Below are 22,817 nucleotides of genomic sequence, written 5' to 3'. Positions count from 1 at the left end.
AAGCGAACTGGCTAAAACTGGCCTTTTGAAGTGAAAGCACGCCTGCGGCGTCGACGACTTGCTCCCCACAGCAGACAGAAGGCCAAGGCTCTCAGCACCGAGGTTATGCAGAGGTGTACTCTGATTGGACACCAGCGATGGGGACAGCAGGACACTTGGCGATTTAGCCAGGGGCTAAATCAGTCTAAATTCAGTCTGCACCATGATGTTCTCAGGGCGAGATTTACATTTACATTTGCAGCATTTAGCAGAGGCCCTTCTCAAGAGCGACTTACAATCAGTAGTTTCAGTAAAGTAGAGACACTCAGGGTTAAATGTCTTGCTCAGGTACGCAATGGTAGTAAGTGGTGTTTGAACCTGTGACTTTGTAGTCTTCTGGTTCATAAGAGGTTGTGTTACCCACTAGTCTACTAAGAATCATTCATCCACATGAGACAGAGACAAAAAGAGAACTGATGACTCAGTATCGGGACTTCTGGATGATGGCGCTTCATCTATCATCAACCTTAGCACAGGATGGTTTCCATGGTCAAGCAACCGCATGTCAGCTTCACATCCCATGTGATGGAGTGATGTAAAGCATGATGCCCCTGGACCATGGAGCTATGGAAATGTGGATGGATCTGCTTCTGCTTCCCAGCCTGTCAACTTTGATGGATAAGTCTGGGTGTGCCCTTAAAGGAAATCTTAATGCTTCAGGGTACCAAAAACTCTTGTTAACAGCCTTTCCAGAATATTGGAAGTTGTTTTAAGATGAATTTAATTATAAGCTGAATTAAGAATAAGAATGCCTAAATTGTTATTTTGCATGGAGTGTGGTATGATGCCAAACATCCAAGTGTTTATTTTGAACATGTCATGTCTTATTGGATTCCGTTGCCTTGGATGCAAGCACTCTCCCGCCTATATAGCAACATACCAACAACTTGATGTGAGGTGTGCTTGTTCCAATGTCATTTAAAAAAGGCTGGGTGAACTTGTTTCCCTCTGCATGGTCAGTCTCTCAGGAGGACCACACGGAGATGTCCTGCTTTGCCTGTGTGCTTCTCAGCCATGGAGGCCCAGGGACGGTGATGGGTGCAGATGGCGTCAGTGTCACAGTCCGGAGTTTAACTTCAACTGTCACCACAGACCTGTGCCCAAGTCTCCAGGGGAAACCCAAACTGTTCTTTGTGCAGGTGTGTTCTGACTGTAATATAGAAATGTAACTAAAAATTCTGGATACTTTGTGCCTACTGCCCAATTGGCTAAAAACCGTTCCCATTTGTCATCTGCCAGGCCTGTCGAGGCACAATGCTTGACTCTGGTGTGGAGCATGACTGTGGCGAGTCTGAACAGGATTTTGTTGGTGCGGCTGACATTCCAGAAGAAGATTTTCTGTGCTGTTACTCTACCAGCCCAGGTGATGCTCTGTCCATCCACCAGTCTCATCCTTATCAACACCTGAAGCTGTAATGATTTCACTGCGTGCATTCAAACAGGATACTCGTCATGGAGAAATCCTACGTATGGATCGATTTTTGTGAGAGAGCTGTGCGATGTGCTTACCAGGCACAGGCGCTTGGAGATAACACGCTTACTGACCAGAGTCAACCACCAGGTGGGAACGTTTTTCCAGTCTCACACAGGCAAAAGACAAATGCCCTGCATCATCAGCAAGCTGACAAAGGAGCTGTACCTCCACACAGGTTACTTCTAGTGCAGAGCCTTTTTCATTCCGCCTTAATGCTGAATTAATGGATTGAATAAAATATTTGTGAATTAGTAGCCTCGCCCCTGTCATTTTGTTGTTAACATTAACTCTTCTCCACAATGTCCTAAATGCAATGCAAATCTGACGTGCTTATTGCATTGCAAGGAGACCATGGAACCCTTCTATGTCCTATATATTGTTGTGCATATTCCTTCATGGTTTACATGGGTTACGTATGTGTGACATGCATAGTTACCCCCCTCCCCTAATTTATTCTTGAGATTCTTGTCTGTGTGAATGTTTGTACATATCTGTGATGATGATCTGTTCTGTAAAAATCAATAAACGTATAATTAGAAAGTACTGGTTACTTCTTCTTCCTTCGGCTGCAAGGCGTTGCCACAGTGGTTTGATTGTCTGCACAGTTGATGCAGCGAACGTTTTTCACCGGATGCCCACCCTGACGCACCGCTCCAGATTTACACGGTCTTGGGACCGGCACCAAGAAATATAATGTCACATATAATAATCTGAATTGTGAGGTTGAGGGAAAGCAAGTTTATTTTGCTGTAGGACGTATTGGAAAAATAACATTTGTATTTTTGGGGGGTTTATGCCTATAGATGTCATTATAAAAATACGGTGAGATAATGTTTGGAGCAAACCAGCAGAAGCAGTTATCAAAAAGATAAAAATTAACTAAAAAAGAAAAAATTAAATAAAAGATACAGTCTAGAATATTTACAATGTAAAGTAAGCAGTGGGTTAAAGTGCAGGTAAAGGGGTGTGATATTGCATAATTGTTATTGCACTTAAACAGTTATTGCCCTCCAAAGACACATAGAACAAAGGACAGTTAGAATAGAGTGCACAACAATTTTTACCAGAGCATTAAATAATGATAAGACCATTATTAGAAAACATATTTCAAATAATTTAGTAAAGCTGAAAACAGTTGCAGAAGCAATATTACTGGCCAAGGTGGCCAGTAGCAGATTATACGCTCTATAATACTGTTCTATACAGGTGGTCGTATAAAAGGGTTATTCATTTCCAAATGTTTATTTAGTGAAACTTGTATAATGCAGGCAGTGGTGGCCTAGCCGGCAAGGAAACAGACCCGTAGTCTGAAGGTTGCCGGTTCGGATCCCGAGCCACCAAGGTGCCACTGAGCAAAGTCTGGTCCCACCACACTGCTCGCCAGGCACCTTTCATGGCTGCCCACTGGTTCATACCAAGGGTGATAAGTTAAAAGCACCATGTGCTGGTGCTACAGTGTTTCACAATGACAATCGCTTTGTGTTCATTCCACACAGACTGATATATTTATTATATATTGATTATAACCAACAAGTAACGAAAACCCAAATTCTGTATCTCAGAAAATTTGAATATTGTGAAAAGTTTCAGTACTGAAGACACTTGGTGTCACACTCTAATCTTTTAATTAACTCAAAACGGCCTTTAAATGGTCTCTCAGTGTAGTTCTGTAGGCTACAAAATCACGGAGAAGACTTCTGATTTGACAATTTCCAAAAAATGACCATTGACTGACAGGCTGACTGTTCACAGAGCTCTGTGTCAAGATTTAATTTTCCAACAGGACTTTGAACCTGCACACAATTGCCAACGCTACCAGTACCATCTTTAAGGACCATGATATCCCTGTTTTTAATTTCCAAGCAAACTTGCATGACCTTAACCCCATAGAAAATCTATGAGGTATGGGGAGCTGAAGGCCACTATTAGAGCAACCTGGGCTCTCATAGCACCTGAGCAGATGCCACACTCGATTGCTGCAGTAATTCAGGCAAAAGGAGCCCCAACTAAGTATTGAGTGCTGTATATGCTCATACTTTCATGTGGGCCAAGATTTCTAAAAACCCTTTCTTTGTTATTGAAATGGGGTTTTCATTAGTTGTCAGTTATAATCATCAAAACTAAAAGGAATAAAATAAAATGAATAAGGTATTCTAATGACCAGCACATGTATAGTATATATCAGCAAATGTTGGTTTTACTAAATTCTTATTTCAAACTTTTAAATGATTAATTATTATTATATATTATTTATTTATCTTTTTGTATTCCCCATTCAAACCCATTTCACATTTTTTATGGAAAAACAATAACATTTCGCATACACTTCACATTCGCACACACTTTCACATGCACATATTCAAATATAAGAAAATTATATCATAAAGGGATTACCGAATCACGGAAGTTTGCGTTATCCGTATGTCTGCTAAATTAGTAACCGCAACGATGCATCAGCAGCTTTATCGAAATAGTTATTTTATAAACATTTCCTAAAACGAAAGTCTTTCAAGAATGTGATTGGCCGGAACTGCACTTACGTCACTCACATATTTGCATGTCATCTTTTTTAAGTAATATCCGCATACACATTGTTTAACCTGGTGCATGATGCAATATATAACGCACATAAATATTGCTTTGTGATTTATAATTTATATGTGCAAGTACGCTGCTGTCCCTGAAACTCATTATTAAGGGCTCGTTGACCCACCGTCGTATAAAGTATTACGGCCAATGTGGGCCTTAAATACCGCTGACGCTCACGTCCTCATCCGGGTATTCTGAAGGCCTGTCATCTAGGCTACACGCGAAGAACCCGGTTTCTCCACATGCCTAGGGGAAAGTCCCCGGACGCCCGGCAGAAATTGCCCCTGCATAGACGCAGTTAACCGGCCTGCGGCTCTTCAACCTGAGCCAAGACGCTCCCCGGAGCCGAGCTTGGAGCTCGCAGGCCGGCGTTGTCACCGCAAGAGTAATGCAGGCGCTGTCTAATCAGCCGTGAACACAACGGGGCTCATTCTCAGAATACGATACTTTTTTAAAAAAAAAATCTCTAGACGATCAAAATAAATGTTCTTATATATTTTCAAAATAATATTTAGGAATCGTATGTGTATCTTTTGTGCGATTTGTATTTGATTTTTGTTTATTTTCATTGTGAAATTTTGTGAAGGCAATAGCAAAAGCTTCTACTTTGCGGTCCTAAACAAAACGCGCGGACCCCTGAGTGACGCGGTGTTTGGCTTTTTAAACCAGGCGATTCCTCCCGGACACAGAGCGACAGACGTTCGAATTCCCCCGCTGGCTGCCCTGTCGGGATCGTCCCATTCGGAACGTTTCGTGGCGCCTCGTGAACATGGCCAGTGCGGGTGCGTGTCGGTCGCGGAAGTCCACGCGTGAAGCCCGGTTGGATTTTGCTAAGTCAGTGACAGCGGCTTCGGCCTGCTTTGTTACCGTGCGGGGCCAGCACGCCGCGGCCTTTCCGTCCTTTTAATTGTTATATTGTACAAACCGGGACGGACGCGTTTTGTTGGGAGACCTGGCTGGTCGTTCGGACGTTTGGCGAGTTAGCAGAGGTCCTCGGTGGGGTCTCTTCGTCCGGCTAATCGTTAGCATTCATGGAGGCTACAATCCGAGTTGTATCGTCAGATTCGACCGTTCGTGTGTTCGAAGAGGGACACAGATCGCGTTCTAATGCATCACAGCGAAAAGCTGAAGGGACCGAAGGATGGATAGAAAGAGTGGGGGGTCTTGCTCGCTTTATAACAACTTGTTTCAACGTGTGTAGGCCTCTGTTCATTATATACAGACACAGGCGTGTTTTAGATGGTTCTAGTATTTTTAAAAAATATATTATTACTATTATTGCATATATATTAAAATTATTGTTGGAATTTATTAATGTATTAATTATGTATTTGCACAATGGATGTATTAATAGTGTTGTGTGCCTACATCACATTATAATGTTCAGTATTTATATGGGGTGGGTGTGACATTAAGTGAAAGTGACAGGACGAGACGTGTCCTCTGCTTTTGACCATCACCCTTGGTGAGCAGTGGGCAGCCATGACAGGCGCCCGGGGAGCAGTGTGTTGGGACGCTGCTTTGCTCGGTGGCACGTTGGTGGCTTGTGTATTCGAACCGGCAACCTTCAGGTTACCCACTAGGTCACCACTGCCCCTGAAAACGGGGACATACTTGCTTTTATATTGTATTGATTTTTTTTTTTTTATGTCTGTCCCACTCATTCTAGATGAGCTGTCCTCTCCACCTCTCTGTAAGATCTAGAAGTCCACTGCCATGGACAAGATCCTGGAGGCGCTGGTGAGCTCCTCTCACCCGTTAGCAGTGAAGAAGGCCATCGTGAAGAAGGTGGTGGAAGCGGCTGAGAAGGAGGTGACGGAGGAGCAGTGCCAGGCTCTGTACGCCCTCGCGGCTCGCCTCATCTTGGTGGGAGAGGACGCCTTCCAGCGGCAGGTGGGGCAGCAGGTGCAGGAGGCCTACGCGCGGTACCACCGCGACGAGTTCGCCCGCTTCCTCACCAAGGAGTTCGTTCTGAGCCTCCTTCAGCAGGGCTACGGACCCCTGGAGCGCAGGGACCCGGCCATCGTGGACTTCCTGCACGGCTGCCTGCGGCTGCTCATCAGCTGTCCGGCGGTGCTGGAGGTGGCGGCCACGCTGCAGACGGAGGTCCTGCGGGTGGCGTGCGAGCGGCCGGACGCCCCGCTCTGTGCCCGCCTGGCCGCGCTGCTCTCCGACTTCCCGCAGTGCATGCCCCGCGACAAGACCAAGGTCCTCTTCTGCCAGCAGCTCGTACGCACCATCAGCTCCTTCCAGTGCCCGGCCAGCCGGGACCGGGAGCTGCGGGAGTACGTCTCCCAGGTCAACCGGGTCAGCGCGCTGCTGCAGGGGGTTTGGAAGGCCGACCCGGCAACGCTGCTGCCCTCCCTGCAAGAGGTGTTCGCCGTTATCTCGTCCACGGGTGAGGTTCCGCCGACCTCACAGAGGCCAACATAGAGCCGGCGGGTGAGGAAGCGGACTCGTTACAGAAGAGTTCAAGTTCCGAACCGCCAAGGTTGAGCAAGCAGCGTCCGCCTGTCATGGCTGCCCACTGCTCACCAAGGGTGATGGTTCCAAGCAGAGTGATGGCGTGTATTGGCAAGGATGATACGATACGTGTCACGATACGATTATACCACTACAGTACAGGCCAAAAGTTTGGACACACCTTCTCATTCAATGTGTTTTCTTTATTTTCATGACCATTTACGTTGGTAGATTCTCACTGGAGGCATCAAAACTATGAATGAACACATGTGGAGTTATGTACTTAACAAAAAAAGCTGAAATAGCTGAAAACATGTTTTATATTCTAGTTTCTTTGCTCTGATTACTGCTTTGCACACTCTTGGCATTCTCTCGATGAGCTTCAAGAGGTCTTCACCTGAAATGGTTCTCCAACAGTCTTGAAGGAGTTCCCAGAGGTGTTTAGCACTTGTTGGCCCCTTTACCTTCACTCTGCGGTCCAGCTCACCCCAAACCATCTCGACTGGGTTCAGGTCCGGTGACTGTGGAGGTCAGGTCTCCACTTTTTGTTAAGTACATAACTCCACATGTGTTCATTCATAGTTTTGATGCCTTCAGTGAGAATCTACCAACGTAAATGGTGTGTTCAAACTTTTGGCCTGTACTGTATACAAAAGTGAAAGTGAAGTGATTGTCATTGTGAGACACTGCAGCACAACGAAATGTGTCCTCTGCCAACCATCACCCCTGGTGAGCAGTGGGCAGCCGTGACAGGCGCCTGGGGAGCAGTGTGTGGGGACGGTGCTTTGCTCAGTGGCACCTTGGCAGATCTGAATTTAAACCGCCAACCTTCTGATATACGTGGCCACTTCCTTAACCGTTAGGCCACCACTGCCCCCTATATTGTGATACTGTACATTTTGCGATGTTCTACAGTTTACTGAACATATAAAAACAGAACTGAAATGCATGATGCTCTGATCGGTCTGTCCACTCTGCCTCAAACGCCAAATGCAGTATTTAAAAGTACCCAGCTGCACAGCGCCATCTACAGGAGATTCTCATTTCTGCTGACCTCACTTTAGAACATGCTCAACAGCACCACCCGGTGGGCTAATTTGTTTCATTGTTTAGTGTTTGTATCTGTGCAATTGGTCTGAATTAATCAAGTAACAAAAGAAATCTGGGACCACAAATGTTTAGTGACAAGCAATACTGATAGAAATAGGTGACCTTTGAAATATCAGTCAAAAATTTTTTTTGCTTGGTACAAGTCACAAGCTAGATACATGCATATTTGTAAGTCATGTATTTCCACAATACATATTTTTTAATGTTACAGGCATCTGGAAAAACATTTTTGAAACTAAAAAATCTCTTTAAATTCCTAACTAACTGTGCAACAGAAGTTCTGCATTTATCATATTGACCCAAGTAACTAAAATGCCACAAAGTGGCTTTTTTTTTTTTGTATTTAAGGAATGTATTTCAGAAAGCAATATTTATCCTTCATCACACTGCATGGTAACCAGCTCATGATAACCAATTTCACATATTTGTTTTTGTCTAAACAACCCAAATTGATTGCTCTCAAGTCTTTGTTCAAAGTCTGTGGCCCACTCAGTGTCAGTCTAAAGAAAATGGCCATATTTTATATTATGTGCTTTGAATAATGCAGTATTTACTTGAAGCATTCAGAATGGAGTGCAGAACTCCACGTTCCCCAGCAAGTTTGATGCATTTTAATGTGAGGTTGTTTCCTTTTATTTCTGCGCCTTCTAGACTCCTCGTCCGAACCCTCCATTGCCTTAGCGAGCCTTGTGCAGCATATCCCTCTGCAGATGATCACGGTCTTGATAAAGAGCCTCACCACCGACCAGAACGTCAGAGATGCCAGTATGATCCAGGCTCTCTGCAGGTATGGGGCTTTGCACGTGTTTGCATAACGTTTCCAACCAACCTTGCGGTATTCAACTTATCAAAGGTTAAGAGCCTGCCATGGCGCTGACGGCTGTGTTTTTTTTTTTTTTTTTTGTGAATAGAAACAGTAGGCATTCAAGGTCCGAAGGTTTACGGCTATTCATCCCTCCCACGGCTTACGCTGCAATAGCCCTGGCCTGTCTGGGCTGCAGGTTTTATTGGAACGGTTATTTGTTTGCCCCTGTTTGACCCGGCTCTTTCTCTGTCCCGTAGGATGATTGACTGGCTGTCCTGGCCTCTCGCTAATCACGTAGACACTTGGGTCATTGCTCTGCTGAAGGGACTTGCTGCCGTGCAAAAGTTCACCATCCTGATAGATGTCACTTTACTCAAAATTGAATTGGTATGTGTGAATGGCGAGGTTTTCATCAGGATATAAGCATCAGTAACCTGTTTGCCTCACCAGATATTTCACTTTGTTCATTGTGAAGGTTATTGCAACGAGCAATGCAAGTTGTATTGTGTACAATATTTTATATACATTTCTGTCATTGTGGTGCAGCTTCACCCAGCCATGCATTAATTTTTCATGTTCTTTTGGGGACACTCGTAACCAAAGTGTTGCCGGTTCAAATTCTGAACCACTCAGGTGCCACTTGAGCAAGATACACACTGCTCCCCGGGCGCCCACCGCTCACTAAGGGTGATGGGTAAATGCAGAAGACACATTTCGTTGTGTCACCGTGTGCTGTGCTGCAGTGTATCACAATGCTAAAAATCATTTTAAGTGTCTTTAATTTGTTCTGTAAAAAAGCTGAATTTTAATTATGTGTTTTGTAGTTTCTTGTGTAACAGCAGTTTGCCGGCACTGCTTGTCTTTTTTTTTTTTGTGCGCGTTTGCATAGGTCTTCAATCGTCTTTGGTACCCGATCGTACGGCAGGGGGCTCTAGCTGTCCTCTCCCACATGCTGCTAAGTTTCCAGCATTCTCCGGAAGCCTTCCACCTGGTAAGACTCTAAAGGTGCAACCTTCCCCGAGCTGAGGGGCGCAAACACTTCACTTAGCAGACTGTAATCTAACTCTCTCTCTCACACACACACACACACACACGGACACACTGCTGTTGTGCGAATCTTATATTTAATTTTTTTTGCTGCTGTTATCTTGTACTGTCCACCTCCTGCTGTGACTATGTACATTGCCCACTTGGACTAATAAAGGATCATCTTACCTTAAACCTCCCATTTTCTCCTCCAGGTGGTACCTCACATGGTTCTTCTTGTTCAGTCATTGCGGAGCGATGGACTTCCCACTAGCCACGCCTTCCTTCTGCAGTTCACTGAGCTCATCCACTGCATGATGTACCAGTACTCTGGCTTCCCCGACCTCTATGACAACATCCTGGAGTCCATCAAAGTAAATTAATTAGATGTGATGCCACCAAGCATGGTGACCTGTGCTTAATGTATTGCGGCTCTTCGTGACTTCGTGAAGTGTAGTCTCCCCAAATGCTTTAGTTGAGAATTTTTGACAGTTCATTAGTCCACCACTGCATGTAGGTACAAGGATTACACCTGCTTGCTTGTTCTTACCTCTAGGATCTGCCGAAACCAAGCGAGGAGCAGATCAAGCTGTTTCTGAACCAAAGTGCCTGGACGTCCCAGTCGAACTCCTTTGCCTCTGGGCTGCTGAGGCTCACTGGAAAATCCGAAACGGGGAAGACTGGCCTTATAAACCTGGGCAACACGTGTTACATGAACAGCGTCCTGCAGAGCCTTTTCATGGCCACAGAGTGAGTGACCTGGTGGCCAGACCCCCTAATTATTTTAAGCCTAAACTTGATGTGCAAATAATGCGTTTTCTACCAATCTGGCTGGTAAGTTGGCTTTCTGTCGAGATCTTTCTGCTAAAACTCTCTGTGCAGTTTCAGGAGGCGTGTATTATCCCTGCAGCTCAACGGTGGCAGCGCTTTGATGAAGAAACTGCAACTCCTCTTTGCCTTTTTGGCTCACACACAGGTGAGAACGTTGACTGACGTTGAGCTGTGGCTTCATTGGCATGGAGTTGTAGACCAAGGTGGGATTCCTGCAGCATTTGGCTCATGTTCTGGCACGCTTGCAGAGAGCGGCGTACGCACCACGGCATTTCTTTGAAGCGTCGCGACCCCCTTGGTTCACCACCGGTTCCCAGCAGGACTGCTCAGAGTACCTCCGCTTCCTGTTAGACAGGTGAACACGAACAAGATGTAGAGAAGATGTGAGGTCTTCCCAGCTTGCATGTGCTCATTGAGGCATTGTGTGTTTTTCTCCCGGAGCGTAGGTTGCACGAAGAGGAGAAAACGGTGAAAGCTTTGCAGGGTAAACCCAGTCCCGCGGTTTCCGACGGCCCTAGTGCTGCTGCTGATGGTTGTGAGGACCACACTGCCGCTAAGGTCAGAGCGGAGGAGGTCGGGCCCACCCTTGTGGAGAGCATGTTTGGTGGCCGTCTCTCAACAGGCATCTGCTGCCTGCAGTGCCACAGCGTCTCTGAGAAAGAGGAGCCCTTCACAGACCTCTCCCTCGCTTTCTGTCCTTCCGCCGCCGCGGAGGAGCCCTTCTCCGGACAAGCGTGCCATGGGCCGGTGAACGGTGGCAGTGAGAGCTCGGAAGGCGTGTCCAAGGAGTCCTCCAGCTCCAGCCTCGCACCAGACTCGGAGCGGACAACGCTGTCGGTCACTGACATGATGAAGTATTTGTTGGCCCCCGAGATTCTCGACGGGGAGAACCGGTACTTCTGCGAATGCTGCGGCACGCTACAAAGGGCCGAGAGGGCCGTGCGCGTGGTGGCGGCGCCCGAGTACCTCATTCTGACGCTGCTACGCTTCTCTTACGATGCCGCGCAGCACGTGAGGCGCAAGATCCTTGACAATGCGCACATCCCGTTGCATATAAGCCTGCCTTTGCACCAGCAGCGCTCGTCTTCCTCTTCCTCCTCTTTCCGTCTGCCTTTCCAAACTCAGTTGGACTCGCATGAAAACGGAGAAAATTTGGCCAAGAAACTGAAGCCTTCAAGGAGAGAGGAAGAGGATGAAGAGGGTGGACAAAGCGGAGGCCTTGACAGACAGAAAGAACAAAGAGAGGTGGAGATACCTTACGTCCTGAGCTCTGTAGTGATGCACTCTGGGATGTCGTCTGAGAGCGGGCACTACTACTCTTATGGTAGGAATGTGAATGCTGTTGATGGCGTATGCTCTACAGCAGCCAACCACTGCTTGCCTGCCGGGAGCAAGGGGGTGGAGCCTAGTGGCTCTTGCCCACCACAATCAATCTCCACAGCACAAGAAGTAGAAGGATGTCTTGATCAGAGTTCTAGGGACTGGTTCCTGTTCAACGACAGCCGGGTTACCTTCACCAACTTCCAGTCTGTGCAGAACATCACCAGTCGATTTCCCAAGGACACCGCCTATGTGCTCATATACAGGAAGCAGGAGACTGGTAGGCCACCAGGAGCTAATGGGATCTCCATTAATGGCCTCAGGCTCAGTGGTGAGCCCCCTCTTCAAAAAGAACTGATGGATGCCATCACCAAAGACAATAAGCTCTTCCTGCAGGTTTGTACTCTTCATCTCCTTATTTCATTCCAGAGAAAAGGTTTGTCCCGCTTGTAGACTTGTCCTATGGTTCTTCAGTTAATTCTGCCACTTCCAGGCCGCATCAAGATACACATTTAAATATATAAATGTGTGAGTTGGTGTGATTTTTTTAGTGTCATTCTAGTGAGGAAAAATACATACAAAGTTTGGTACTATATTTTGAACCACTAGGTGGTAGCAGAGATTGGGTAGGGACACTAGACGGACTCCATGAAGACTGAAAGAGCAGGGTTTTTTTTGTATTTTTGTATTTTTTTGCAGAACACTGAGCTTTCCACTGTTAATCCTGCGCTTCACCTGTTCTTAGGAGCAGGAGCTAAATGCGCGTACCAGGGCTCTCCAAGCCGCCACCGCATCCTGCTCATTCCGCCCCAACGGCTACGACGACAACGAGCCGCCTGGCAGCTGCGGACCCTCGGGCGGGGGAGGAGGGGGGGGCTTCAACACAGTCAGCAGGCTGGTCTTCTGAGAGCCGGACCCCAGCACGCTCGCATAGTCCGCGAACACTGCGCCCCCCCCCCCTCTTCTCACAGTGGCACTGGACTCCACAATGACCAGCCGCCCTGAAAAAGAAAAAAAAAAAAAAAAAAAAATCAATATTACTTTGCATCTGCCACACCAGTTCCTCAAGCTTCTCGTTTCATTTGCATGTTTTTTATATACATATAGCAAAGTATATAAAGGTGTGACTACTAATGGACATTGAAGTATTATCTACAACATTTGACAGTGGCAATTATATTTGATGCAATAATTTATACATGTTATGGATGCAATACTGCTTTCTGACTTCTTATAGTGGAATATGATTAATTTCCAAAAACAATATTGATTACTGAAGGAAAAAAAGAAAAGAAAGAACAATTAAATGACTCTTAAATTAGTCTTTTTTTTCTTCCAGGCCCAACGTTTTACAGAGAGCAGGTTGTATTCTTAGTGCTTGTCGGTGAATTATTTAAAGTGGTTTGGGCTTCTTTATCTACTTTCTTGATAACAGTAATAGGAATATTATTTTATTAATTCAGGGAGGATTTTTTTTTTACATTCTCTGAATTGATGTGCCTTTTTTAATCCTTCAAATATTTGACTAAATTAATGAATAATATGGATGTAAAAAGGAAACTGCTAATTTTTGCTGTTTGATGAACATGATTTTTTCTGTACAGTAAAAAATTGTCTCATTGGCATTTTTGTGCACTGTGTACACTGCACAACATTTTGCGGTGTCCATTTACTCTGAACTGTTTTCTGCTGTGGTTTTTGTGGGGCCCAGATCAAAGCCGGGACACGGTGACTTTGAAGGATCAGCCAAAGCATGCTGTGCTGTCCCACCAGGACTTTCAGGCATCTGAAACCCTCAAAAGAGGTCCAGACAGCATATCCCGTTCACCATCCCATTCACCTCAAATGCAGCATTTCTCTTCCCATTAACTTGAAATAAATAACATTTAATTGAAAATGGAAATCAACCAGTAGTTGTCTTTTTTTTTTTTTTTTTCTCCCCTGATCTAGAACTAAAACTGTTCAGATATCCTCCATGAATCCACCATTCCTCCTGTCACTCAGTCTGATTTGACTGGCTGACCTATCGGCCCCTGGTCCTGCTTTATGAAGATTGTATTGATGGTGTGCTGATTTGAGGTTTATCAGATCGGTCGTTTTTAAAGGTCCGTACTGCCCAGAGCTGCTGGCTTTACAGGACGGCGTGCGCGGCGAGTGGCACTGAAACATCTTACTCTGCAGACCATTTGGTAAAATCAATGTCTCTCAATTATTCAGCAATGAGGAATTAGGTATTTCCTGCCAACCCCTCCGTAAGGTCACTACACTTTCAATAGTTTTTTTTTGTATCAATAACAACAAATTGCATTTTAAATGCACATCACAGAAATGGACCTAATGACCACGCTTGATTTGTCAGAGCTTCAGTTTTGTTCTCTGATTTCATCTGTAGGGAAAGGAGGTCTGCACAGAAGAGGCTCCTGTACGCGGCTGTGCAGTTTTACACTTTAAGGATAAAAATTGTTCGCCCTCGGGTGAACGTGGAATCTCCAGTGGCCATAATTAATGATGGAATTAGAATTTAGGATTTTCTCGGTAATAAACCCAAGACAATAATCACATGTGACGACGAGAAGCTTCTTGGCAGCAGGTCACCATCTCAATCGCATTCCTGGGATGCCATTAACCACAGGGGTCCCCATTCAAACGCGCACAAACACAGTCGAAAAAAGCAAAGGGCGGGAATCTGGGTCGATTTCTTGGTATTGCATTCGCTTGCGACGGCGGCCGTATATACTGTTTACGCCTTAATTCACTTCAACCAGCGCACCGGCCGCGCGAGTTGGAAAGGTCCCCGGTCGTTACTCAGCACGGTCTCGCAGGCACCGTGCGACATGGTCACGTTGCATCTCGGTAAGTGTAGTTTCACCCTCGCGTGGCCTGGCGGCGACCGGGACGGCTAAACCGCGTGGTAAACTAGTGAAATTCGGGATTTTTTCCTTCTTTTTTTGTCCCTGAAATATAATAAAAGGTGAACGGGCGGTTTCTTCTTTTTTTTTTCTTTCGTTTTTTGCTCCTCTCATGAAAATGAAGTTACCAGCTGTTTATATAATTTATCTGAAGGGGTTCCTCTCTACCTTGTCCTCTATGTTTGATCCCCCCGAGCAGAAAAGCTGATTTGGTGTAAACAGGGGGGATTTGCACGGACCGGAGGGCGAGAGGCGCTGCATTCCCGCTGCTGGCGCCACCGGCTGGCCCCCCGTGCAAATAAAAAGCGACCACTGTCCCTGACATGGGGGGTCCAATCAAGCCAAAAGTCCAAAAAAAAAAAAAACAACACCCCTTGTCTTGACAACACATTGAACACAACACACCGATAATATACTTGTTAGGTTGAATCGACAGACGTGGGGCTGCCGTCCACTTTGAATGAATGGCGCGGCTCCGGGCGACTACATTTCCCGTGGTGCAGCGCGCCGCCGCGTCTTGCTCGCCTCCTCCTCTCCCTGCCTCCACACTCCGAAGGAGGTCGAGTTTAGGGAAAGTATCGACGCTCCCGCTTGTCAAGCAGCAGGAACAGCGGGGACCGAAACTGGGAGGAAGGTCGGCAGAACGCGCCGAGCGGGGCGCGCCACGCAACTTGTGCGCCGATAATGGGACGTGAAGATGGGGAGCGCTGCTGTCCAAAATTCGACGAGAGGATTTGTTCGACTTCGAGGCTAATTAGATAAAAAAAAGGGGAGCATTTTCGCTGCACGAGAAAACCCCGACTGCTCCCCCAGGACGAGCTTCTGGGAACGCTGCTGTAGTTTTCCTGCTCGGAATTTACTTCAGGATTCCGAATCCGCGTCGCCGAGTTTTAATCGAAGCCGCGCGCCGCGCCGCAGGTCGGACGTCCCGAATAAAAGACGAATAAAAGTTCCCCGTCGCGCTACCGAGGCGAGGACAGGACAGGAGAGGAGATGAGCGGGGGAGATGTGGTTCACTCGGGCTGGCTCAGGAAGTCTCCGCCGGAGAAAAAGTTGAGGCGTTATGTAAGTACGACCAAATAAAAAAAAAACAAAAAAAAAAAAATCAACCTTTCATCTTTTGTATTCAAATCACGGAGCGATTGCCGTCTGGACGCACAGTTATGCAAATGTCTGCTTTCGCGAAAATCTCCACGCACAAACACACGCACACACACACACACACACACCAGCGTCCTGGTCGGCGTGATTTATTTCGTTCTTCATGCACGTTGCAGGTCATCGCCGTGCAGCTTTTTACTTCTTTCGCACGGTTCCCCGGTCACACACGTTCAGAAGCCTTCAGATGGGTCGAACCCTCCTGTCCAGACGTGGTTTATGCTGTTGGTGCTGTTGGAGAATCGCCATTCGTGTAGAGGGGAACTTTTAACTCTTCCAGTCGTGTACTGGGTTCTTTATTAGAAGACCATTGTCAATTATTTTAGTAGAGCTGACAACACTTGCACCGAATAAAAATGGCCAAATTCACGCCAGTAGAGCACCTAGACTTTTTTGTCATTATTTCATTTAATGCAAAAAAAAAATGTTAATTTCTAAATGGTTCTAAACTTTTGAATGGTAGTTAAAACCAAAAATTCACAGCTCGTCACATTCGACCACGTTGCGCCATTACGGACGTAAATAGACCTGTCCGCAAATTTGATTCGTGGCGCACGATCAGAAAAAGTGAGAGTATAAATGCAGGATGAGCGAGGCCGAGCGAGAATGCATTTAACGAATGTTACATCTCACCGGGACGGTATATATTTGGCCCTGCATGATATATAACTTTCTTATATTTGCATTCAGTTACCAGATGCAACTGAGGGACAACCTGGACAGCGGAATGGCGTCCCAACCTTGCGCCGTATGCTCCATTGTGACCTTAATGATCACCTCAAAGGTGATTTGTTACTGTAATCTGTGATTAAATCACCGCCTACTCTGAGCGGCGGCACAGACCTCGCCATGAAGTCGTGCCGGCCTTTATTACACGGGTCCCACGCCGTGCCTGTCGCCGCCGTCATATTGGATCCGTAGCGATACGGATCAGCATTGCGCCGATGCTGTCTTGAGCAGTGATGGGGGGGGTCTCTGTGGCGATGAGAGTCGGCGCTTAGCAACAATTGCCGAGCGCCTTGGACGCTGAGGTGTTTTGCCGGTTGGTGCCGGAATTGAATATTTAGCGAGTTCTCTCTGCCTTTCGCTCAGTTCTGCTCCGGAACAGAATGAAGCAATTCCTGCTCAGTCGGACGTTCCGTTTGATCACGTAGAAAGAAAGAGGGGAGGAGGGCGAGAAAATGCTGTCCTTGCAAAAGGTTTTCACTCGGCCCGTGCGAAACGTAGCCGGTTTTTCCCCCCGGTAAAAGCCCCGCAACAAACTTTGTCCACGAATGTGAAGCAACGTCACGTGAGACCAGGGGCCAAAGTGCCGAGCCGAGGGGGTCGTGGCCACTCTGCCGTCTAATCTTGGCTGAACATTAAGTCTGGTTTGTGCCGGCGGTACAAGGAGAAAATGCGAAGGTACTTCAAGGCAGATCCGTACCGCTTTTCTCCTTCGTTTGGCAGCGTAGGTACTTTTTTTGGGGACCGGAGCTGGACGCGTGCCATGTCTGTGCCATGACGTCACGCCGCCAGCAGAGGCCCGCGAGATTCCCGTCGCAAATTCGGCTTCTCGCACACAGACGCTCATCATTCGAGTCCCCTTTTTGTGTGTGTCCCCCCGGCCGATTTCCGGCCGCTTATGCCGAGGTTTCAGCACCGGTTTCCGGCGCGATTTCATTTCACAGTAAAGGGGACACACCGTTCCCTGATTCCGGTCACACAACTGATGCGTTCCTTGATTGGGCACGATTGCTAATTTCTTGACCCTCCCCGATGACACGGAATGTTGGGGAACGTCCCCTCACCTGGACATGGCAAGAATTCACCTAACCTGACATGATCGACGTGAAAGACGAGCGAAGAAGTTAGTGTCGTTGTGAATAGACTTGTGCGTCTCCGTCTCCTTTAACTTGCCTGTCCCTCACATGGTGGTTCTGGCTCGCGTAGAAACCTCTCTTTGTTGTTGTTGTTGTCCTCCTGGTGAGCTGAGGTCTGAGACATGATCCACGAGGACCTGGGTTTGACTCGCTTGTGCCGCGACAGTGTATGAGACATGGTCTGGCTAGGACGGAGGCGTTGTTCAGGCTGTGTGGGACACAGTGTCTCGGGTAGAGTGTCGAACGTGGTGAGGGTGTCAGACAAAGGCAGCGCTTGAGAGTTTTTGTGGAAGAGAGAAAGCGGGACGCAGATGGGCCGACAGGCGGCTCGGGGGGTCATCGCCCGGCTGAATGTGGTAGCCGGCGTCCCCCGCGCAAGCGGGCCAGGCCGCAAGGCTCCGGAGAGCTCGGGCTCGGCGTCTCGGTTGGCCGCGGGTCAGCGGCGGAGCCACGGCTGGCTGGCTGCTGCGCCGAAAGTGGCTCAAAGTGCACCGTCATGTGACCGTCTTGTGTTCTGAATAGTCTTGTGTATGTACACGTGTATTTGTGTGTACGTGTGTGCCTTGTTGTTCCAGCAGCAGTATTTCCTGGACGTGTGACCCCCTCACTGGTCTCACGATGCGTTCTGATTACGAATAGCGATGCATCGTGGTGCATCCCGTCAAATGTGCTGTGCTGCAGTGTCTCTCTCTCTCACATCAGTGGGACACTCGGACGTCTGAACCAGCCATTTTCTGGCTTTCGTGCGATCAGGTGTCCACATGGGCGTCCACTGCACGCTACAAAAAACACGGCATGCAACGTTGTTCTGGTGAGATCGCGACGAACATTAAACCGCTTCAGAGGGCGTTGATTTCAAACGTCCATGTGGACGAGACCGAACTCCTCCTGGAGGCAGCACTGTTCTCAGATCAGGCAGCCACAGTCACTAATGGCACTACTTTTTTAACTAGAATTACTATAAATCACCAAGCATATAATTGATTGTGCTTTGCATAAGCTGTAGCCTTAGTGGCGTTTTCTGATGACCGCCACCCAGTTACGGAGTCGAGCGGTGCGGGAATTGTTCCGTCGCGCTCCACGGTCCCAATCTCAATCTCTGAATCTCAATGTTTCTATTTAGGGCCGCCGCAGCCGACCAGAGGCAGATTTTATAAAACGGTCCTGAACAAATGTGTGCGATGTTGCCAGCGAATTTCATATTTTACCGCTTTTTAAGCCCACAACTCTTGTTTTTGAATGGCCCGATAGAGGGTGACTTTGGTGGTCACAAGCTGTCTTTGTGTGACACTTTTTCCCCTGATGTGTATGTTTGGCCAATGGCTCACCTTCCTCCCCACTCTTGCCCAACAAGGAATTTCACCTCATGGTAAAATGCTCGTCTCTGCGGCCTCTGTTTTGAGCGACTTAGCGTTTTCCATTTATACCTCCTTCTGCTTTTTGCTTCCCGCATGCTTCCCCTTTGTCACCCTCAGACTTTTGCAATCTCCCAAAAGTCCCGTGGATAGGTGGTGTGCTGCTGTTGTTGGAGGTGGTTGTGTTTTGGTTGAAGTGAAACCGTAGTGACCGTTTTTGTTCTCTTGTTGTCGCACCGGTTTGGTCATGCCTATGGCAAAATGAGTCCGTGGCCACGCTTTACAGTGAAAATATTTGCCAGGAGTTGGCTTAGAAGGGTTATTGTCTTTTCTGCTGAATGTGCCCCCTCCTCTAACGTGGTTCGGTCTGCCTTTCATTAGAGAAGCCGAGGCCTGGGCCGATCCATTCACAGCGGGCATTGTGAGCGGAGGGCTGTGCGCAGTAATGTAGCCTCTAGGCTGGGCCTCAGCAACATTCCCTGACTTTCCCACGCAGGACGAGAGACGCTGCTGGCGGGAAGAGTGGAGGGGGGGGGGGGGGGGGGGGGGGGGGGGGGGGGGGGAACTGGGAGCAGAAGACGTTTCACACACACACACAATTTACCTGCCCTTGGATGCCCTTTGATTTGCCCCTGCAACCCAGCACCCGTAAAGCCATTTGCTCCTGCGCAGGGCCAGTGGGTTCGAGATTTACGACGGCAGGAGAGGCGAACGGCTTAGTCTAATGAACGCTACACCTAGGCACACGCGCCCCCCCACCGAAGCACCGGCTTTTTTTTGCCACCTCATTTATTGAAGTATCAACTGCTTATTTATGGTCAGCGGCACGATTCGTTGCGTTTGCTCGGCCGGTGGAATGGGCATTGGACCCCTCACCCCCTCCACCACCGCCACCGCCTTCCTGAACGCGGGGCGAAGGAGTAAACAAGCAGCCGTTTGTGTGCGTGGGGTTATCAGCTTACTCAGGTGCTTTTTTTTTTTTTTCTTTCTTCATCTCTAATTCCCGTTTACTTTCCCGCTCTCCTCTGTGCTGTTATTTATGCTCCCCAAATGTCCGAACAGCGTCGGGCGGACACGATGCCTTACGTTTTCAGCACTGCCCTGGAAATGGATGGCCTGTCCTATTAATTATTAAGTGTCTATTACCAAAAAAAGGGGATGAAAAATTCATGAAGGCCCACTCAGGACTGGCTGTCTTAAGTGGTCTTTGCTGGATATGACTTTGATAGGGTTATGTCCCCCCCCCTCCCCTAGTACGCTGACTGTATGCGACAGGCACTGGGACAGCTCCAGGCATGTCACATGTCCCTCACCAATGCACCAGCAATCATATGTCTTGTGAAGCCACTCGCTCAGCATGGCCTATGTATTAATCAATTGCTTCATCATTCATTACATGTATTAACCCTCGTCAAGGTCCATATCACGCCACCTTCTGACACGAACGCGTCCAGAACCAGAATTGGATTTTTCGCCGTGCTCGTGCACAGTTGCGCGCCCGCTGGCCGACCATATCAACAGCGGAGCTGGTGGAAGCAGTGAAGGACCCCGCCCGCCGCTGTGATATTGGCTGAAACTGGTTTGGCAGGGCTGCGCCAGGCGTCTCCAGCGAGTCCCCAGCCTTCGGTCTGTTAAAGGAGCACTGTTAGCCCGGAGATAAAGGTGATCTGTTCCGCTCCGAAGACACGCGGACCTCTACGTAACAAGATATGGCAAGGCGCTTGTGAAGTGTTTTGTCTCGACTTGTGTTTGTTTACACAGCGAACGGGGAGGGGCATTGAGACGCTCTGTCCCGCTGTAAACAATAGCATAACCACAGTAAAAACCAAGCCAATTACGGCTAAGCGCTCAGGGGAGACGTCTGGCACGACTTTCGAATTTTTCAAGGCATCATGCAAATACCTCAACTGTTGCGGCAAAGAAGGATTTAACGTCAACTGGTGGATTCTAGAACTCTACAACTCAACGCTTAGCCGCTTGTTAATCTCTTCTTCGTTTTTCCCAGTGGCCCCGTCTCTGCTCCGAAGCTCCTGTGATTTACTTCTGGACGTGGTTTTCCCCTCATTTTCTTTATTGACGCAGCAGAGTGTTGTTGGTTGACTGGGGTTCTGTTTTTTTTGGGATTCCAGTGGTTTGAGCGCAGAACAAATACACTTCCCCATAAGGATACCAAAGGCCTGCAAGAAGTCTGGGGACCAAAATAGTCTCTACTTCCTGTCACTTTTGTCTTGTAAGATCTCAAAAGAGAGTCCAGAAAGACGATGTAGTTTCTCTTTTGTGTCCGAATCGGTTTTAATGACCTTGAATTGTGACTGTAGTTCTAAATAAGACTGTTGTGGGGACAGGGACGTTTAAAGTTCAGCAGCCTGATGCTTGGTGCGCTTTCCAGCCCTGGCTGATGTCAGGCACCGAGTTAAAGAAATGAAATGAATGCCAAACCTGTGTTCATATCAGTGGACCTTGCCGTTATGTCTGAAGGTGTTACCAGAACTTCAGTATATAAAATCTATTCCGAATGTTGGGCGGAAGCAGCTGCAGTGAAGGTGCAGCGGTAATTGTGGTAATTTGGTCATTTCAGGAAGCTTTGTCCCCATATGAGAGACACCCGTGTCACCATCCGCGTTTTGGACTCAGAATGATGAGCTGGGAGATTTGCTGCCAATCCTACGCTCGCCATGCACGTGCTGCGCCGAAACGTCATTAAGTGTCAATGCACGATGCCCGTCTGTGTAATGAACATGGGCGCCGTTTAATGTAATAACAGTGGAAAAATGTGTTTTATTGCCTATAAATGTCATAGCCGTTTTAATGTTATAATTCGGTTTTAAATAGTTTTTGACTGCACTCTATCTTGCGATCCTGTCTACTTTATGAACTAGTCGTGCCGTAAAAGAGGCGTATAGTAGTTTTTAGCACACGGCGATGTACGGGGACATGTAAGATATACGAAGCGCAAGTTACGCGAGCAGCGCCGCGCGGCATTCCAGTAATGTAGAACTGTTCTCGTGTAATAGCGTGTATGTGCATCACTTGAATACGCGTCGCATCTGACCGTATAAAGCCGAGGAGGCGTCTCAAGTAACAAGCGTGGTGTTTTCACAGCGCTCTAATTGGAGAGGGTGACATGTGGCTGAGAGCATGGTGGCATGTGGCATGTGAACAGTGACTGGGCACATATTTCCAGAATGGAGGTTTTGCCTCTCGATGGCGTACAGATGTCCAGACGTTCCTCCTCGGAATCTTTACATTTTTTTGGGAGGGGGGTTCATAGCTGCCGGGCATTTTTACAGCCTGCGTGTAATATCGGTTTTGGAAAGACGTTCTAGAGCTCCTAGGAAGTGCGTCAGGAAACGCAGCGGAAGGAGAAGGAAAATGAAAAGGTTCACGCCTCAAACTTGAGCGCTCAAGCGAGTCTTCTCTAGGCATAGAGAAAGCGAGCCTTGCACCAACTCACACACACACACCCTCTTTCCCAGCATGCTCTTGGCAGGCAGCAGCAGGCAGGAATGTGAGCCGGCTGAGGCCCACGTCCTCCCCTCTCTCTCTCTCTCTCTCTCTCTCTCTCTCTTTTCCTCAGCGCAGCTGCAGAAGGCCGACGCTCCCTGGCGCCGGTCAGAGGCATGGCGGCCTCTTCCTGTTCTGCTGCTGCAGCAGCAGCTGATGGCGAACAGATGGCCAGCGAGGGAGAGAAAACTCTGGTTTCTATTGTTCTGTCCATTTTTTTTCCCCTCCCTCTCTCTGTGCCACTGTTACTTAACTTTATCAGACTTGTCTGTGTCGGTGCTCTGGTTGGACCCCTGTAGGGTTATGTGAGTGTCCCCCTGCGCCAGGAAGTGCATAACATGGCCCAACACAGGAGTCCGGAAAAATCCAAGT

General features: G+C 47.8%; 3 protein-coding genes across 7 annotated transcripts in view; all 3 read left to right on the top strand.

Moving 5' to 3' along the window:
- The first annotated feature begins 950 nt into the window (after window positions 1–950).
- On the top strand, window positions 951–1,699 carry LOC114787874 (caspase-3-like). Its single transcript, XM_028975781.1, has 3 exons — window positions 951–1,178; window positions 1,279–1,402; window positions 1,482–1,699. Exons 1-3 carry the CDS (start codon window positions 951–953, stop codon window positions 1,697–1,699), a joined length of 570 nt encoding a protein of 189 aa, XP_028831614.1.
- A 2,622-nt stretch (window positions 1,700–4,321) lies between these two features.
- Window positions 4,322–13,560, top strand: usp38 (ubiquitin specific peptidase 38). Of its 2 annotated transcripts, none has more exons than XM_028978597.1 (11): window positions 4,322–4,884; window positions 5,772–6,500; window positions 8,327–8,462; window positions 8,738–8,867; window positions 9,370–9,471; window positions 9,722–9,880; window positions 10,063–10,256; window positions 10,389–10,482; window positions 10,586–10,692; window positions 10,784–12,053; window positions 12,403–13,560. In XM_028978597.1, the coding sequence occupies exons 2-11, from the start codon at window positions 5,819–5,821 to the stop codon at window positions 12,562–12,564; spliced, it is 3,036 nt and encodes a 1,011-aa protein (XP_028834430.1). In that variant the 5' UTR covers window positions 4,322–4,884; window positions 5,772–5,818; the 3' UTR covers window positions 12,565–13,560. The 2 variants fall into 2 exon arrangements, with proteins under 2 accessions (XP_028834430.1, XP_028834429.1); XM_028978596.1 differs by having other exon boundaries at window positions 4,322–4,936.
- Window positions 13,561–15,115: 1,555 nt separating this feature from the next.
- gab1 (GRB2-associated binding protein 1) overlaps window positions 15,116–22,817 on the top strand; it is a 46,391-nt gene continuing 38,689 nt past the window's right edge. For all 4 annotated transcript variants that reach the window (XM_028976403.1, XM_028976402.1, XM_028976400.1 and 1 more), the window contains exon 1: window positions 15,116–15,631. In XM_028976403.1, coding sequence (XP_028832236.1) covers window positions 15,560–15,631 — 72 coding nt within the window. In that variant the 5' untranslated portion in view covers window positions 15,116–15,559. The remainder of the gene's footprint in view (window positions 15,632–22,817) is intronic.

This window comes from Denticeps clupeoides, chromosome 4, assembly GCF_900700375.1.
Source record: "Denticeps clupeoides chromosome 4, fDenClu1.1, whole genome shotgun sequence".
Taxonomy (NCBI): Eukaryota; Metazoa; Chordata; class Actinopteri; order Clupeiformes; family Denticipitidae; genus Denticeps; species Denticeps clupeoides.
Note: the sequence above shows the minus strand (reverse complement) of the source record. Positions and strands in the feature narration are given on the sequence as shown.

Bases quoted from the DNA above. Each gene is read 5' to 3' on its own strand.
- LOC114787874 (XM_028975781.1), top strand. From the start codon at position 951: ATGTCATTTAAAAAAGGCTGGGTGAACTTGTTTCCCTCTGCATGGTCA. The intron at 1,179-1,278 runs GTGTGTTCTGAC...GTCATCTGCCAG, and splicing joins CCAAACTGTTCTTTGTGCAG to GCCTGTCGAGGCACAATGCT. The intron at 1,403-1,481 runs GTGATGCTCTGT...GCATTCAAACAG, and splicing joins CTGTTACTCTACCAGCCCAG to GATACTCGTCATGGAGAAAT.
- usp38 (XM_028978597.1), top strand. From the start codon at position 5,819: ATGGACAAGATCCTGGAGGCGCTGGTGAGCTCCTCTCACCCGTTAGCA. The intron at 6,501-8,326 runs GTGAGGTTCCGC...TGCGCCTTCTAG, and splicing joins CGCCGTTATCTCGTCCACGG to ACTCCTCGTCCGAACCCTCC. The intron at 12,054-12,402 runs GTTTGTACTCTT...ACCTGTTCTTAG, and splicing joins ACAATAAGCTCTTCCTGCAG to GAGCAGGAGCTAAATGCGCG.